Consider the following 14,080-nt stretch of genomic DNA (forward strand, 5'->3'; position numbering starts at 1 on the left):
CGGTCCCGATTCTCGCCGTAATCACCATTGGCGGATCTTCCAGGAGGTCATCACACCAGCGGTCTCCAGAGCCAAACGATATATCAAGAAGCTCCCTAGGAGACAGTTTGTTGTCTCTCGACGTCACGGCAAGTACCTTGGCATATTTCTTTGTTGCGGACCTTAACTATGGCGGGACATTTCTACCAACCACCACATTCACCACCACTGTTGGGGTTGTGTCCGGATTCTCGGGAGGGTCTTGCCTTGGCTTAACGGTCCGACTCCAGTCCTCTTTCAATCGCTCTCTTTCTTTTCTTCTCGGTTCCCGTATGAACCGTGAAAATTCATTCAGCTTTCCTTCTCGAATAGCCTGTTCTAGCGCGTCCTTCAAGTCAATGCAATCCTGTGTCCTGTGCCCAAAATCCTTGTGATAATCGCAATAGAGGTTATTGTTCCCCCCCAGTCCGGTCTTTCAATTGTCTCATTTTGGCCAGAATGCCTTTGTCCATAATCTGTTGGAAGACTTTCACTATGAGAGCAGTCAGGGGTGTGTAATTCGTAAATTTCCCTATCCGGGAAAATAGCTTAAACGATCTTTCGGATGCCATATCTCATGGGGAGTCCTTCGGCTTCTCCGGGTTGAAGGCCTGATGGGTAGGCTAGGTGGCTAGCTGCCGTTTGTTGGCGGCCACCACTTGGCTAACCTCCTCATCATTTATATACTCCCTTGCCACGTCTTGTATTTTCTGCATTGTCCAAACAGGTTTGGTGGTCAAGTGTTTCCTGAAGTCCTCGTTCACTAGGCCATTAGTGAGGCACAACCTGGCCACAGAGTCCGTGAGGCCATCAATCTTAAAGCACTCATCATTGAAATGATCTAGGTATCTCCTCGTGGGCTCGCCTACCCGTTGTGTTATCTCCAAGAGGTTAATCGGGTGCTTTGCCTTGGCAATACGAGTAGTGAACTGGGCTAGACACTTTAAAGAAATATTCGAGAAGGTTGTTATGGAACCTTGTGAGAGGGAGTTGAACCAATGGATTGCCGGTCCAATCAAGGTTACGGAAAACGCTCGACATCTGACCACGTCTCCCACGCCTTCTAAGTTCATTCTGGCTTCAAAAGCCATGATGCGCTCTTGTGGGTCTTTGATACCATCGTATCTTATGTCTGTCAGCTTATCAAAGTTCTTGGGTAGGCAGACCTTGAGGATAGATGAGTGGAAAGGGGTAGCGCCAATCACCACAGGATCCCAACGTTTTCTCTTCCGTTCCTCCTTACGCTCTCGGCTTCTCCACTTGTCTCGGGAGTAAAAAGGCTGGTTTCGACTGTCATTTTGGTCATGCCCGTCGTCCTCTTCTTCCACCCGCCTTCCTCCTGATCTCCTCAAGGGGGACTGGGTGCGAGAATGGCTGGGCCAGGGCTTTACACGTGAGCCGGTGTTACGTCTAACCTCGAGGTTGTAACGGTCCCTCACCGCCAACTCTCTTTCAAGGTTTTGAACCTAGTGCCTAAGTTCTTACATGATCCAGGAGTTGTCATTGCCTGTAGCCCCGAATTGACGCCATTCGGGGGATTGCTCGTGGGAGCGGCCATTGTCAAAAGCTGTTGGTCGGCAGCTTCGAGAGGTTCCCGTGCTTACCCTACTCATGAGGCAACGCTCTTGGCGATCACCCCCCTTCTTTTGGCTCATTCATCGAGCGGGAAGCCTCCATCATCAACTCACGATAGGTCCCCATAGACGGTGCCATTGTTTGGTTGTTCGTCGGACCGGTGGAGTATGGATCATTGAAGGTGAAGGTCAGAACCTGAGTGCAAGAGCTGAGATGAGATGTGGATCCAAGAGCCGTCAGTGGGTCGACGGGTGGAGCCACCCGCAAGGACATTCCGATGTCAAAGTAAGTGTTCATACGAAAAAACAGTTAATTAGGTTAAGATGGGGAGGGATAGGTCCTTCCTCTTTATTCTTCATCCTCAGGTGAGTCCTTCCATTTGGACCCATTTGTCTGGAAGCTTCTGCCAATTGTCGAGATTACCGTTAAAGGAATGGCATCAAGCGAAGGACACCGTTGATTAATCGGGTGATGGATCCGTCGGGTCGTAGGTCCACCAAATGGACTTTCGGTTCTTGTTAGACTTGGCTGAGACACACACACACACACACACACATATATATATATATATATATATATATATATATATATATAAATAAAAGAAGACGATAATAATAATGACGAGAATAATGAAAGAAGATTAAAAAAAATTTCAAGTTTAATTTTATTACCAACATTTTTATTCTCTAGAAGTTTTCAAAAATTACTCCTGGGAAAACCTAATTGTCTTATAATAAATTTGTTAAAAAATTATCTATTAAAAATTTGATTGAAATTAAAAAAATCTATCTTATGAGAATAATTTAGAAAACAAATTTATAAAAAAAGATAAAATATCCAATTTAAAATTTATTGGAAATCAATTTAGATGTTTATACAAAAAAAAAAATTCATTTACGAAAATAGATAATTCAGGAAGAATTGGAAGGAAGATTTGTCGCAAAAAAATTACCTAGTAAAAGAATAGAATATATATATATTAGAGAAAGAAAGTTACATATACTACACCAAGCACATCTATAAACACTTGCAACACATTGTAAGGGTATTCATGCCTTTTACCCTAGAGAAGTATCTAAACTGTGCCATACACGATTTGTATGACTTAGATCTTCATCGAGCCATGACAACTTAAGGCCAACTATGTTAATCCTCATCAAATATAGTGGCAGGCCCTTTGCCGTGGGGCGATTGAATTGATAGCCATGTTAACTTGTTTTACCACCTTCTGGCCCTTCCTACACTTTGCTTAGGTAGTCGAATACTATCTTCATTTTCTTCATCCAATGAGGAATCCTCTTTCACTGTCAGGTTTTCGGCTGCAAGTTTAGGAGGCCGGAACACATCTTCACTGAGTGCTTGATCAATATATGGTTTCTCACATATACAAATACTTGGATACTCATGAAATTCGCCGCGTCCAGGCCTGATCTCATCTGGCTCTCCCATGAATCCTCGTTGAGATGCCTTAACCTTTTCGGCGAAAGTGTCCCAGTCCATCTGATGCTGCTCCATGAATAGAGTGCTAAGCCTCTTGGCATTTGGTCTGATAGTTCTTTTGTGACCCATGTACCTCCTGTTATATATATAGCAAATGAAATCAATAAGTTCATATATACTCATCAAGCTTCTATGACCATCTCCATTGACCGAAAATAAGATAATCAGAATTAGAATATTAACTAACTAAAAGACCGTAATGTATATTTGAAACTATTCCATCAAATCAGGGACCGGGAAACGCTGCTGAAAAATAACACTTCTCACAGGACAACACTTGCTTTAGCAAAAAAAACTGCGATCGACTAAAGGGTTTTTTTCCCCACAAAAAGAATACAGTTACAACATTCTGAAAACTGGAATTGCTGACACAATATGACTTTAAGTTTAGCACGACGATATTACACACACCTAAATGACAGAATATTAGTGCTACAGTTTAAGTCATACAAGCATTTGCTAAATGTCAACCCACCTATTGGAGTATCAGTGCGGATATCTGCCTTTTCAATAGAATAATATAACTGGTCTAGTTCATGAAGCCAACTGCAACCGGTACCACAAGATTTGGTACTTGTACTGATTGAATATATATCCCAAGTTCTACTCTACTCTATTGTTAGAATTGAACCTTTAGGAAATCTTGGCAAATCACCAAAAACCCTAGCAATGATGCAAGAGACCTCCACACTCGGGAAATGACTGACTCCAACCAACTTCCTGTCTCTCATTATATAAACTAGTGTATTTAATACTATAGGCACTAACATTTCTATCAATACACCTTTTTATAAATTAAATTTGATAATAATAACAAATTTGAAATTAGTAAAGATGGCAAGTATGTTATACTAAAATCAAAAGATCATGGATTCAATTCTTAGAGTTAATATTTATTTTATAGATTATACACAATGAATTATGTAGATTATACACAATGAAGGGTATTTTAGGAAAGAAACTTTCTACACTAACTCCCTTTACCCCGAAAAACCACATCTTGGCTGGGTGATTTTGAGCTACAATATTGAATTGAGAGCCCACTGGAACAGCCATGAATCACATATTTGTAACACAAATTAGCATAAAAGACTTGTAAATAAAGCAGTTACGTTATTTATGTACAAATCCCTTACACCATACTGCACAATAGAAGCAAGCCAATCTAATTGCTGAAGGGAAAAAGGGAATCTGGGGTTTCAAAACTTTCAATTTGTGCCTGCAAGGGAGCTCAGATGACAATGGAAACATCATCACCCAGTTCTCTCAATGGCACATTCCCCCTCTCTTTATATATAATACCTCCCACAGCTACCTAATTGATTTCCTTCACAAACAGCAGTTCTCAGCTCTCAGCTACTGCTGAAACTATCATTTTTAGGCCTCTCTCCTCCCTACTACAAACCAGCCCATATCTGTTCCTAACATCCAGGCTCAATGATCATTTATAAACAGCATACAAATTAATCTTGCAAAAACTACTAAGAACACAGTTTTACCTTATGTGCTATATCCCTAGAATAACCAACTACAAATGACAACAAATTTGTGGCCTTGTGCCTTCCATAGAACCACTGCTCTCCAACATTTTTATAAAATGAAACAACTGTTTTCCAACATTACACAAGAGATGAGATCTTGCTTATTGGATGGCTTAAAGATCAAGAGAAGGTGCAGAAGAAGAAACAGATCTTACTGACATTTGAAGATTAACGACTAATATAAGCTACCACCACTTTAACTTAATCTGTATCCTTTTTTCTTTTTTATTTTCAAGTCACGAGCAAGAGTTGTTATAGTATTATTATAATTTATCCTGTATTTACCTACAAGAATGCAAGTGAAGTAGAACAGAGTAAATTATACAAAGCTTATTCAAATCCTAGCAAAATCACACAGCCCTTCAACCAAATTTGCATATAATTCAAGAGTAAGGCAAGTAGGCAACATAATAACCACATTGCAAAAGATATTCTTAATTATGACTCTAGCTATTCAATTATGATAGAATGTTTATGCCTTTATAATTGGTACTTGTATGAACTTGTGAAACTTTTATAATTTTACATACTATTACCTTCGACCGGCAAGAATCTTGGCCATGTTGCCATTGTTGTTAGTGACAAATACATTGCTTTCATCGCACACAATGTAGTCAATAGCAGCAAGGCGAGAAGAGAATGGAAGAAAAGGTTTCAGCTCTTCCCCTGCAAGCATCTCTTTTGTATAGATGTTAGGGAAAAGATCTTTCAGAGGCTGCATGGTCTCATCCCCTCCGTATATTTCTCCTGATGCAACATATAGGTAGGTATCATTTGCAAAACCAAGTGCTCGGAGCATCAACCCCACCTCATGAGGAGTAAGAGGACATTTTCCACGCTTTCGCTCTCCATCAGGGCTCAAATCCTGTATTATCACGAGATAATATATTGCTCATTCATTGGTGCCACAAGAGAAATAGCAAGTTTTAAGTCCTTAGATTCTTCAGCACATTGAAAAAAGAATGACAGAATCATCCAATTCATCATCCTGTCGGTCAATATGATAGGGCTTTATCATTAGAAAGAAGTAAGGATTGCAGTCTTACAGGCAACGTTGTCCACCTTTTTCTGATTTCCCCGAGCTCTTGTCTTTCTTTTTCACCCCCACCAAAATAACAACCTGAAAATGCCAGCATATCTGGCTCAAACCTGCCATATTACTATTATCAAGTTGCGCTGGAAATTTGATGTTTTGACACTGTTCAAATAATTACTATCAATTTCAGAATGCAAGGAGCTGTGGAAAAGGTAAAGGCAATCAACCATATTGGGAAGAGCCTAAAGATTAGAAGGGATAAGACAATACATAATTGGTGCATATGTGATTAATAGAGAATAAGGTAGTGTTTGTTTCCAGATACTAGAACTGAGATGAGGGATTGAGACTTAGTATTGTGTTTCGAACTAAGACTAGAACAAAGGGGACTGAAATATTTGAGACTAAAGACTAAAACTTTAATAACATTTTTTTTTTCCAAAAATACTCATTTAATTTTTAAAATTCCAAATCTACCCCTCAATCTTCATATTTATCTTAAACCAAACATTATACTTAGACATCATTCAACTCAATATATTTTACGCCAAATGCAATACAGAGACTTAATTTAGTCTCAGTCTCTCTCCTAGTCTCTATCTCTCAGTCTCAGTCTCAGTCTCTCTTCCAATCGCAGTCTAAAAGTGTGAGAGCGCAAAGGAGAGAATAACAATTTATCAGATGTATGAAAAGTAAGTGATTGCTTGAACAACCCACATTCCCACACCACTTTGTTTAAAATTCAGGTTGAAATTGAACATACATCAGGTTCATTGAACAAACCTCAAATGGACGGCTATAAAACGGTTTGCCATCTTTCGCATTCTCATAACAAGTTTTTGACCAAACTGTCGTATAGGTTTCGTGTATCTCAGAGCATGATAATTAACACGACAACGTAATCTTTGTAGTTCATCATCTAGGTCATTTGCTAGTCTAAAGTCAAACTTCGTCAATTGCAAAACCTGCAAAATCTTCCTACATTCAGCTACCACCACAGCTATATCCACAAAAGAATCATAAAAAAATTGACATTAACTAACTATTAATGTATGCTCATGACAATTAAGAAATTTAAAAATGTATCAATCACTAGAAGTGACCTCACCCGTCGTCTCAAGAGTATTGGCAAAACTTGATCATGATAATATTCAGGTTCGGATTTCCTCGGAACACGCATTGTATATGGTGGTTTATCCATTGATCGCATGACCTTATCAGGAACTCTTTTAACAATGGTAATATCCTTTGCAAGATATGTAATGAACCAATTTATATCAAAAATATTGTTGAAGTCACTGCGTCAAAAAGAAGTGTTTTCTTTAAATGAACAACTATTAACTTAATTCTAGTAAACCACAATCTGTGTAATGAAAAAGGGAATGTTTGATAGGATAGTCAGTTTACCTATCATCCTTCCAAAAAGAATGATGATCCAACTCCGGTACAACTAATGTAGCATTAAGAATTCGTGCAACAACAACGGCATCCGTAATCTGGGGGAACGAACATGATTAGCATTTCCACATCCAGAACTTATTAACCTTAGCTTTAAATAAGACTATTGAAAATTTCTGCACCACCACAAAAGAGAACCTAACCAAGGCTCACATTTCTGAAAACAAATGAAATAGAACCAACTAGCTATAAGAAAACTGCTATTATCATTTCCATCACTTTATGAGCAGGAAATTGCTAGGAATACCAAATGCACTAGTCATTGTCCATGAAACCAAGGTGTAATAAATGATCATTACTCCAGTGTGACCAGGTGATATTATAGAACACTTTTGCAATCAAACAGTGACAACAGTACATATCATAAGGCTTATGTCGGACTTACCCCAGTTCTTTGTTGGTTCAGTCCTCCACTTGTTGCTATAAGCAAGTAGCCATTTGACTTACGCTCGGATACAGCAGCTATATTTTCCGGTTACCAAAATAAGATAGAAAATGACATGTGAAATTAACTTTTATAGATCAGCACAATCTCAAAATACATTTGTCAAGAAGTAAAACAACATAGTAAAACATATCAAATGGAACCCTTCAGTTTGTTTGCTAGTCACATCGGACCTAACTAGGAAAAATCCTACACTCAGATTGCACCGGTCTAGCTTGTGCTTATATACATTAATTATGGAGAATATGGGAACAAAACACATTATATTTACCGAAAACACCCTCTCTCACTTTCACCTGATACATACAGAAAATTTTCCAAAATTAGCAGTTTCTGACAAAAATCATGCATAACCAAACACAAAAGGATTTAAATCTGTTTCGTGAAGGAATTTTTTATTTGAAAAAAAAAGACATTGTTAGATGCATTAACATCAACACCCCAAAATGAAAACTTGCAAAGTTTTAGCACCTATATAAAAAAAAATGTTCTAGTATCAAACAAGCTACAAAAGAAGGTGTGAATGAGTGAGAACTCACGAGCAAAATTACGCCCCCTTTCTTTACATCCATAGTAATACCTAGAATACTGTGATTCCCAAATATCAATTGGCGCACGCTCACTTCCATCCTACAAAAATTAAGAAGAAAAGGAATTAATAATAATAAATAATTCACACCAATTACACTCCACCGTTTTCAGCAGCAAAAAACTAAAACAGTAAACAACATTAGCAACCAGATACAAAGAACAATGCAATACATAAAAACAAAAGGTGTAAGGAAAAAAAAATGAAGGATTAGAAGAACCTGTGCTGAGTGGAGAGTGCGATGGACGAATCTTTGGGAGTACCATTCAACATGAGAAGCCATGTGACCCGTTAAGAGTGAGATTAGACCCAACCCGAACAGCATGAACCCGCAAACCATGGACCACGATGTGGGTTTCGCCACGCTGGATCTCCAACACATGTGGCTATGGTGGTTATGGTTATGGTTAATGCTCCCATTACTATTGTTATTTTTATCAGGGTGCAGCAACTGAGGTTGCTTTGAACACAAGAAGCTCCTCAAGCTCCAAACTTTGCTGCCAACACCCATTCGGATTCGGATCTCGGGTCACAGATTCCAACCATCAATTCAATTCATTTCATCTTCTCAAGCTCTGTGGAACAAAAAAAGGGACTTTGTTTTGGAATTAGGGATTGGCGAAGGTGGGATTCTTGAAGAGGAAGAGCAATGTGGAAATGGAGGAGAGGTTCCCCCAAGATTTTGTGTAGAATGAGAACCCTTTTTTTTCCTTAGGGTTTTCAGAAACACTCATTAATATTAGTTTACGAAATTGATGACGTCATGAATGAGTGAGTGTATTGCCGTTGCAATCTGATTGTGAATGTGAATGAATGAAAGTGGGAGTGAGTGAGTAGGGTGGTGGTGTCAGGTTCTGTGGGGGTGGAGGCGCAGAGTTTGGGACACTCAACATTCATTGCCATTGAACATGAAAATTGAAAATTGAAAATTGAAAATTGGAAATTGGAAATTGAACATTCCCTTTTTTTTTTCTTTTTTTGTCCAAATGAGAATGTCTTTTTGTTCTAGTTGTTATTGGTCAAATTAGTTTCTGATTGGGACAAATATTGAGGTGAGATGTCAAGGGGAAGAAGAAATGGGTTAATCTGGTTTTAATTTGGTTTGGACAAAAAATGGAAAATAAAAGAAGATGGCATAAAGGTGTGATAAGAACAGAAAACGAAAGGCTGGCAGCTGGGCCTGGGTCCGGTCTTCGGGTGTTCAAAGCGGTAGCAGTATCACGGATCTTTCAAAACCAATAGTATGCCACCTAAGTGTATTCTTTTCTTTTTTGTTATTACAAATATCTTCTTCACAAACTTAGAATTTTTTTCTATACTGCATTATTAGCAATGTTCTAAAAATTGAACCGAACCGGTCAATTCAATCGTGTTAACCAAAAATCGGTCATTTGATCAGTTCAATTGAGGTATAAAATCATTTTAAAAAAATTGGCTTAAAAATTAGCCAAATCGACAGTTAATCGATAAATCGTCAGAATTAACCAAATATTTTCAAACTTATCGATTTGCTTTATATATATATAAATAAAATTATAAAAAAGAAACCCAACTCAGTTACCCATCCCTACCCCTACCCCTACCCCTCCCTTTTCACTCCCTCTTTGAGAAACCGTAAACCAAGTCATCATCACCATCCCACGTCACACTCTTCTCATCGTTCCTCTCCTCGTCGTTGTTGGTTAGTCATCTTCTCTTCGAATCGTTCTCTTCTCGTCGCCGTCGGTCGATCATCGTCTCTTCGGATCTTTTTCTCTCTCTCTGTCGCTCTCTTTGAGGTCAACATCTGTTGCCATCACCTCCTCGATCCTCTTCTCCTCGACATCGAGTCAGAGCTGTTGGCATCGCCGCTGCGAAAGACTATTCCATCATCATCTCTTCTCGATTTGTTGGTGTCCGTCTTTCTCTTCGAGTTTTCTCTCTCTATCCGAAGGTCCGTACTTAACTCTCTCTCTCTCTCTCTCTCTCTCTCTCTCTCTCTCTCTCTCTCTCTCTCTCTCTCTCTCTCTCTCTCTCTCTCTCTCTCTCTCTCTCTCTCTCTCTCTCTCTCTGTTATAGAGTATTAGCTGCGCCGTCAATTGGTCCCTACGTTTAGGCAAAATCTTGTTTTAATCCTTAAGGTTTAAAGTGTCCTATTTGAGTCCAAAAAAGTTTCATTTAGCTTCAATGTAGTCCCACCATAAAATCAAAGTTAAATAATTAACAGAATGTCCTACATGACAGCAGTACAAGAACAATGTTTATAATCTGGAGAACAAGTACAAACTCCAAAGGCACAAAATCAACCGTGAATGCATCAATACATTTATTTATCATTCTACTTAGTTTTATAAAAAAATATTTCATTTAAATTATAAAAAAATGATAAATAAATGTATCGATGTATCCACAATTAATTTTGTGCCTTTGGAGCTTGTAATTGTTCTCCAGATTATCGACCTTGTTCTTGTACTGCTGTCGTGTAGGACATTCCGTTAAGTATTTAACTTTGACCTCATGGTGGGACTACATTGAAGCTAAAAGAAACTTTTTTGGATTCAAATAGGACACTTTAAACCTTAAAGACTAAAATAGGATTATGCCCAAACGTAAGGGATTAATTTAGTACTTTATTCTTTTGATTTCTGAGTTGCTGGTTGCTAATTTTTTTTATTCTCAATTGTTGATGGGCAGTTCTTCACTATATTATTGTTTATTATTTATGCTAAAATTCGTCTGGTTCTGAGTTATGCTATGATTTGATTCTGAGTTGTTTATGCTAGTTTTTCTGATTTATTGATTCTACTCGATAGATTTGAGTTGTTGATGGCGCTATGCTGCAGTGAAAATATTGTTTATGCTAGAATCTAATTTTGAGTTATTTAAATTATATATTAAATTTTTTATAATTTTATTTTATATTTAATTAAATTAGTTAAACTCTAGTTGAACTCTAGTTAAATTCTAATTGAACCTCTAAACTATTGAATTAGTCATTTCATTGATTTACCGACCTGATTTGTTTCTCACAATCTTAATTAGTAGGCGTGAATTTTTCATAAATAATTTAAACTATGTATTATACCTTATTGTGAATTTTTATAAAATGTAATGTTCTATTTTTTAAAAAAATTAAAATAATATTTTTTACGAAATATTAATGATATTTTATCTTTTTATAATTAAAAAAATGACTACAAAATGACAATTAAGTCTTTTTCTATAATTAAAAAATATTTTTATGTTTTACACTAAAATTAGCCACAAACTTAGGTTCTTTATGGGAAAGAGATGGAAAGGAATTAGTTGTACAACATTGTTGTTTTTTTTTAAAGATAGGGAGACTCTAACCCACGACCTCTTAAGTGAATAGAAAGAAATTATGCCATTTAAGTTATAACTCATTGACTTAATTATACAACATTTGTTCTAATGTATTTTTTACATAAATATAAATATTTATTTATAAAAATCAATTTGTTATTTCTAAAATTTAAATTAAAAAATTATTTAAAAGAAGAAAAATATATTTATTATTTTTATTTTATATACTTAACAAATATAATAATATATTAATAACGCAAACTCATTTAAACAATATTAATTGAAACAAAATCTCATTCGTGAAAACCAATTTGTTTAATAAAATTGTCTTAATAATAAAATTTAAATATTATTAATTTGTCTATTATTATATTCATATCTATATTTATATTTATCTATAATTACTGTTTATATCTTACCCAAAACTTAAAGTCAAGTCTATTAAAGAATGAAGGGTCCAATTCAAAAAGGTTGGTCTTCATATTTACCTTATTTTTTTAAAATGGTCGAACATCATCAAGGGAGTACAACCCTACTTGTTCAAAGCAAGTAATTGCTTCCGCAAATTTCTCCATCTCGTCTAAAAAGATGATCTTAACAAACTCCCAAAACAAAGAGAACGATTATCCATCAATAAAGGTGAAATTACTCCAACTAAGGTGGTCAATGATTATATTATAAAAACTCTAACATCTCTCAGGTATAATTTACATTCTAATCTACTAAAAATCTGCCTAAATCTCTTGCTAACTTAAGTATCGGAGTCTTCTACAAGTACCACCCCCACCTCTTCACGAAGAACTCAGACAGACGTTACCTCGACATCATCAAGTCCAACGCTGTCATACAAAGAAATTTAAACCTCATGTTCAGACCCAAATTAACATTTTAAGTAACTCTCAGAACAATCACTATATATATATATATATATATATATATATATATATATATATATATATATATATAGAGGATAATTTATTTATTTAAATATCAATATTATTAGTTCTAAAATTGAATGCATTGCAATTTTTCCTCCGATTTTTAATATAAATCGTGATTTTTCTACGAGCTTTAAAATAAATGTAAAATTTGGTAAAGCACCACGACTTATGTAGTAAATTATCATGCATAAATCGGGGGTACCATAAAAGTTTTATGCTTTTAAAATTTTAAAACTAAAACAAACAGGATTACCACGATTTAAAGGAAAATAATCATGCGGTCCTATGACACATGCTAAGTCCACGATTTTTTTGGAAGAATTTTAAATTTCGCTTTTAGTCACACACTACAAAAAAATTAATTTTTTTATCACGTTTTTAAAGCGCGTTAAAAAATGCAAAATAGTGTATATCGATAATTTTAGGTTTTTTGAGTTATTAGTACGCTTTTAAAAGATCACATCTGTAAACGTACTAGTTATTCTATCATTACATTTTTGTTGATTTATCAATACACTTTATTTTTTGTCACATTTTCATCTATCATCACGTTTAAAAGTATGATTATATGCATAACTCTATAGTTACGCTTTTAAAGCGTACTGATAGAGAAAGATATGGCTAGGGAAGATATAGCTATGCTTAATAAGCATGGCTATTGATGACTACAAGAAAATATGCCTACACTTGAAAAGTATGCCGATAAATGAGAAAATATGGATGTACAATATGGCAACGCTTTTAAGTGTGGCTATAAATTAGCTCAACAAAGTGTGAGAATACTCTGAATGCGTTTGTTAACTCACTTAAAAAACTAAAGGTTAATGACTATTATACTCTTAAATATATTAAGTAGTTTGAATTTATTTACGAACAAAAGAAAATTAAGTAGTCTCAAGATAAAATATGTTGTGCCTGTAAAAAAAAAGATAAAATATATTGTGATTAAAACAAAAGATATTACCTGTCCAAATGGCGAACTCCATTTCCAAGTGACTAATCTTAAAGATATAATGAAGCCATTGATCCATATCCCCTTCAATAAGGTGGTTAACAAATGAACTGCTAGATTCATAATTAACTTTGATATTACAATTTTAGGTCCGAAATATGTTCCTCCAAACTAGAAAAGAATATAAAATTCCTATTGTTTTTCATTTTTGGAAGGTTAAAGGAAGGTAATCAATATAAATTAACAATCAATATGATGATGAGTTCCTTCTTTTGAGGATCATACATGGGATAAAGAAGCTGTATAAGAACAATTATAGTAGTTTGGTTCCTGTTCGATTATTTATAATGAAGATCGCTGAAGAACCAGCTTCTTCAGCTATATTTGCCTTGGTTGTGAAACTATATTGTCCTCGATGCACTAAAATGATCTTGCCAGTGAGCTAACAAAATCACAGATTACAAATTCATATCCTAAAAAAGTTTTGAAGCTTTAAATGTATACCAGATATATATGCTTCAAAATGCAGAGAAAAGTTTCCTTCGAAAAATTCTATGGCATAAATTAGGATACCTTATTCTTCGGCTTGCTACAACAATCAAGAGGGTCCACAATGGCGACTGATAAACCCCATTTTTAGGGTTTATCTTGTGTTGATTTTAGGGGATTTTATCACCTTTTCTCACATTTATTCAATGAAATAGCATTGTTTCATGACTTTC

The 14,080-nt window shown here is 35.8% G+C and overlaps 1 protein-coding gene across 1 annotated transcript; it reads right to left on the reverse strand.

Annotated features, from left to right (window-relative positions):
• Window positions 1-2,541: 2,541 nt before the first annotated feature.
• On the reverse strand, window positions 2,542-9,224 carry LOC112802605 (O-fucosyltransferase 29). Its single transcript, XM_025845880.3, has 9 exons — window positions 8,383-9,224; window positions 8,113-8,203; window positions 7,514-7,590; window positions 7,078-7,166; window positions 6,779-6,968; window positions 6,454-6,635; window positions 5,681-5,783; window positions 5,171-5,499; window positions 2,542-3,169 (listed from the first exon to the last, which is right to left on the reverse strand). The coding sequence occupies exons 1-9, from the start codon at window positions 8,671-8,673 to the stop codon at window positions 2,812-2,814; spliced, it is 1,710 nt and encodes a 569-aa protein (XP_025701665.1). The 5' UTR covers window positions 8,674-9,224; the 3' UTR covers window positions 2,542-2,811.
• Window positions 9,225-14,080: the final 4,856 nt, after the last annotated feature.

Source organism: Arachis hypogaea, chromosome 1, assembly GCF_003086295.3.
Source record: "Arachis hypogaea cultivar Tifrunner chromosome 1, arahy.Tifrunner.gnm2.J5K5, whole genome shotgun sequence".
Lineage (NCBI taxonomy): Eukaryota > Viridiplantae > Streptophyta > Magnoliopsida > Fabales > Fabaceae > Arachis > Arachis hypogaea.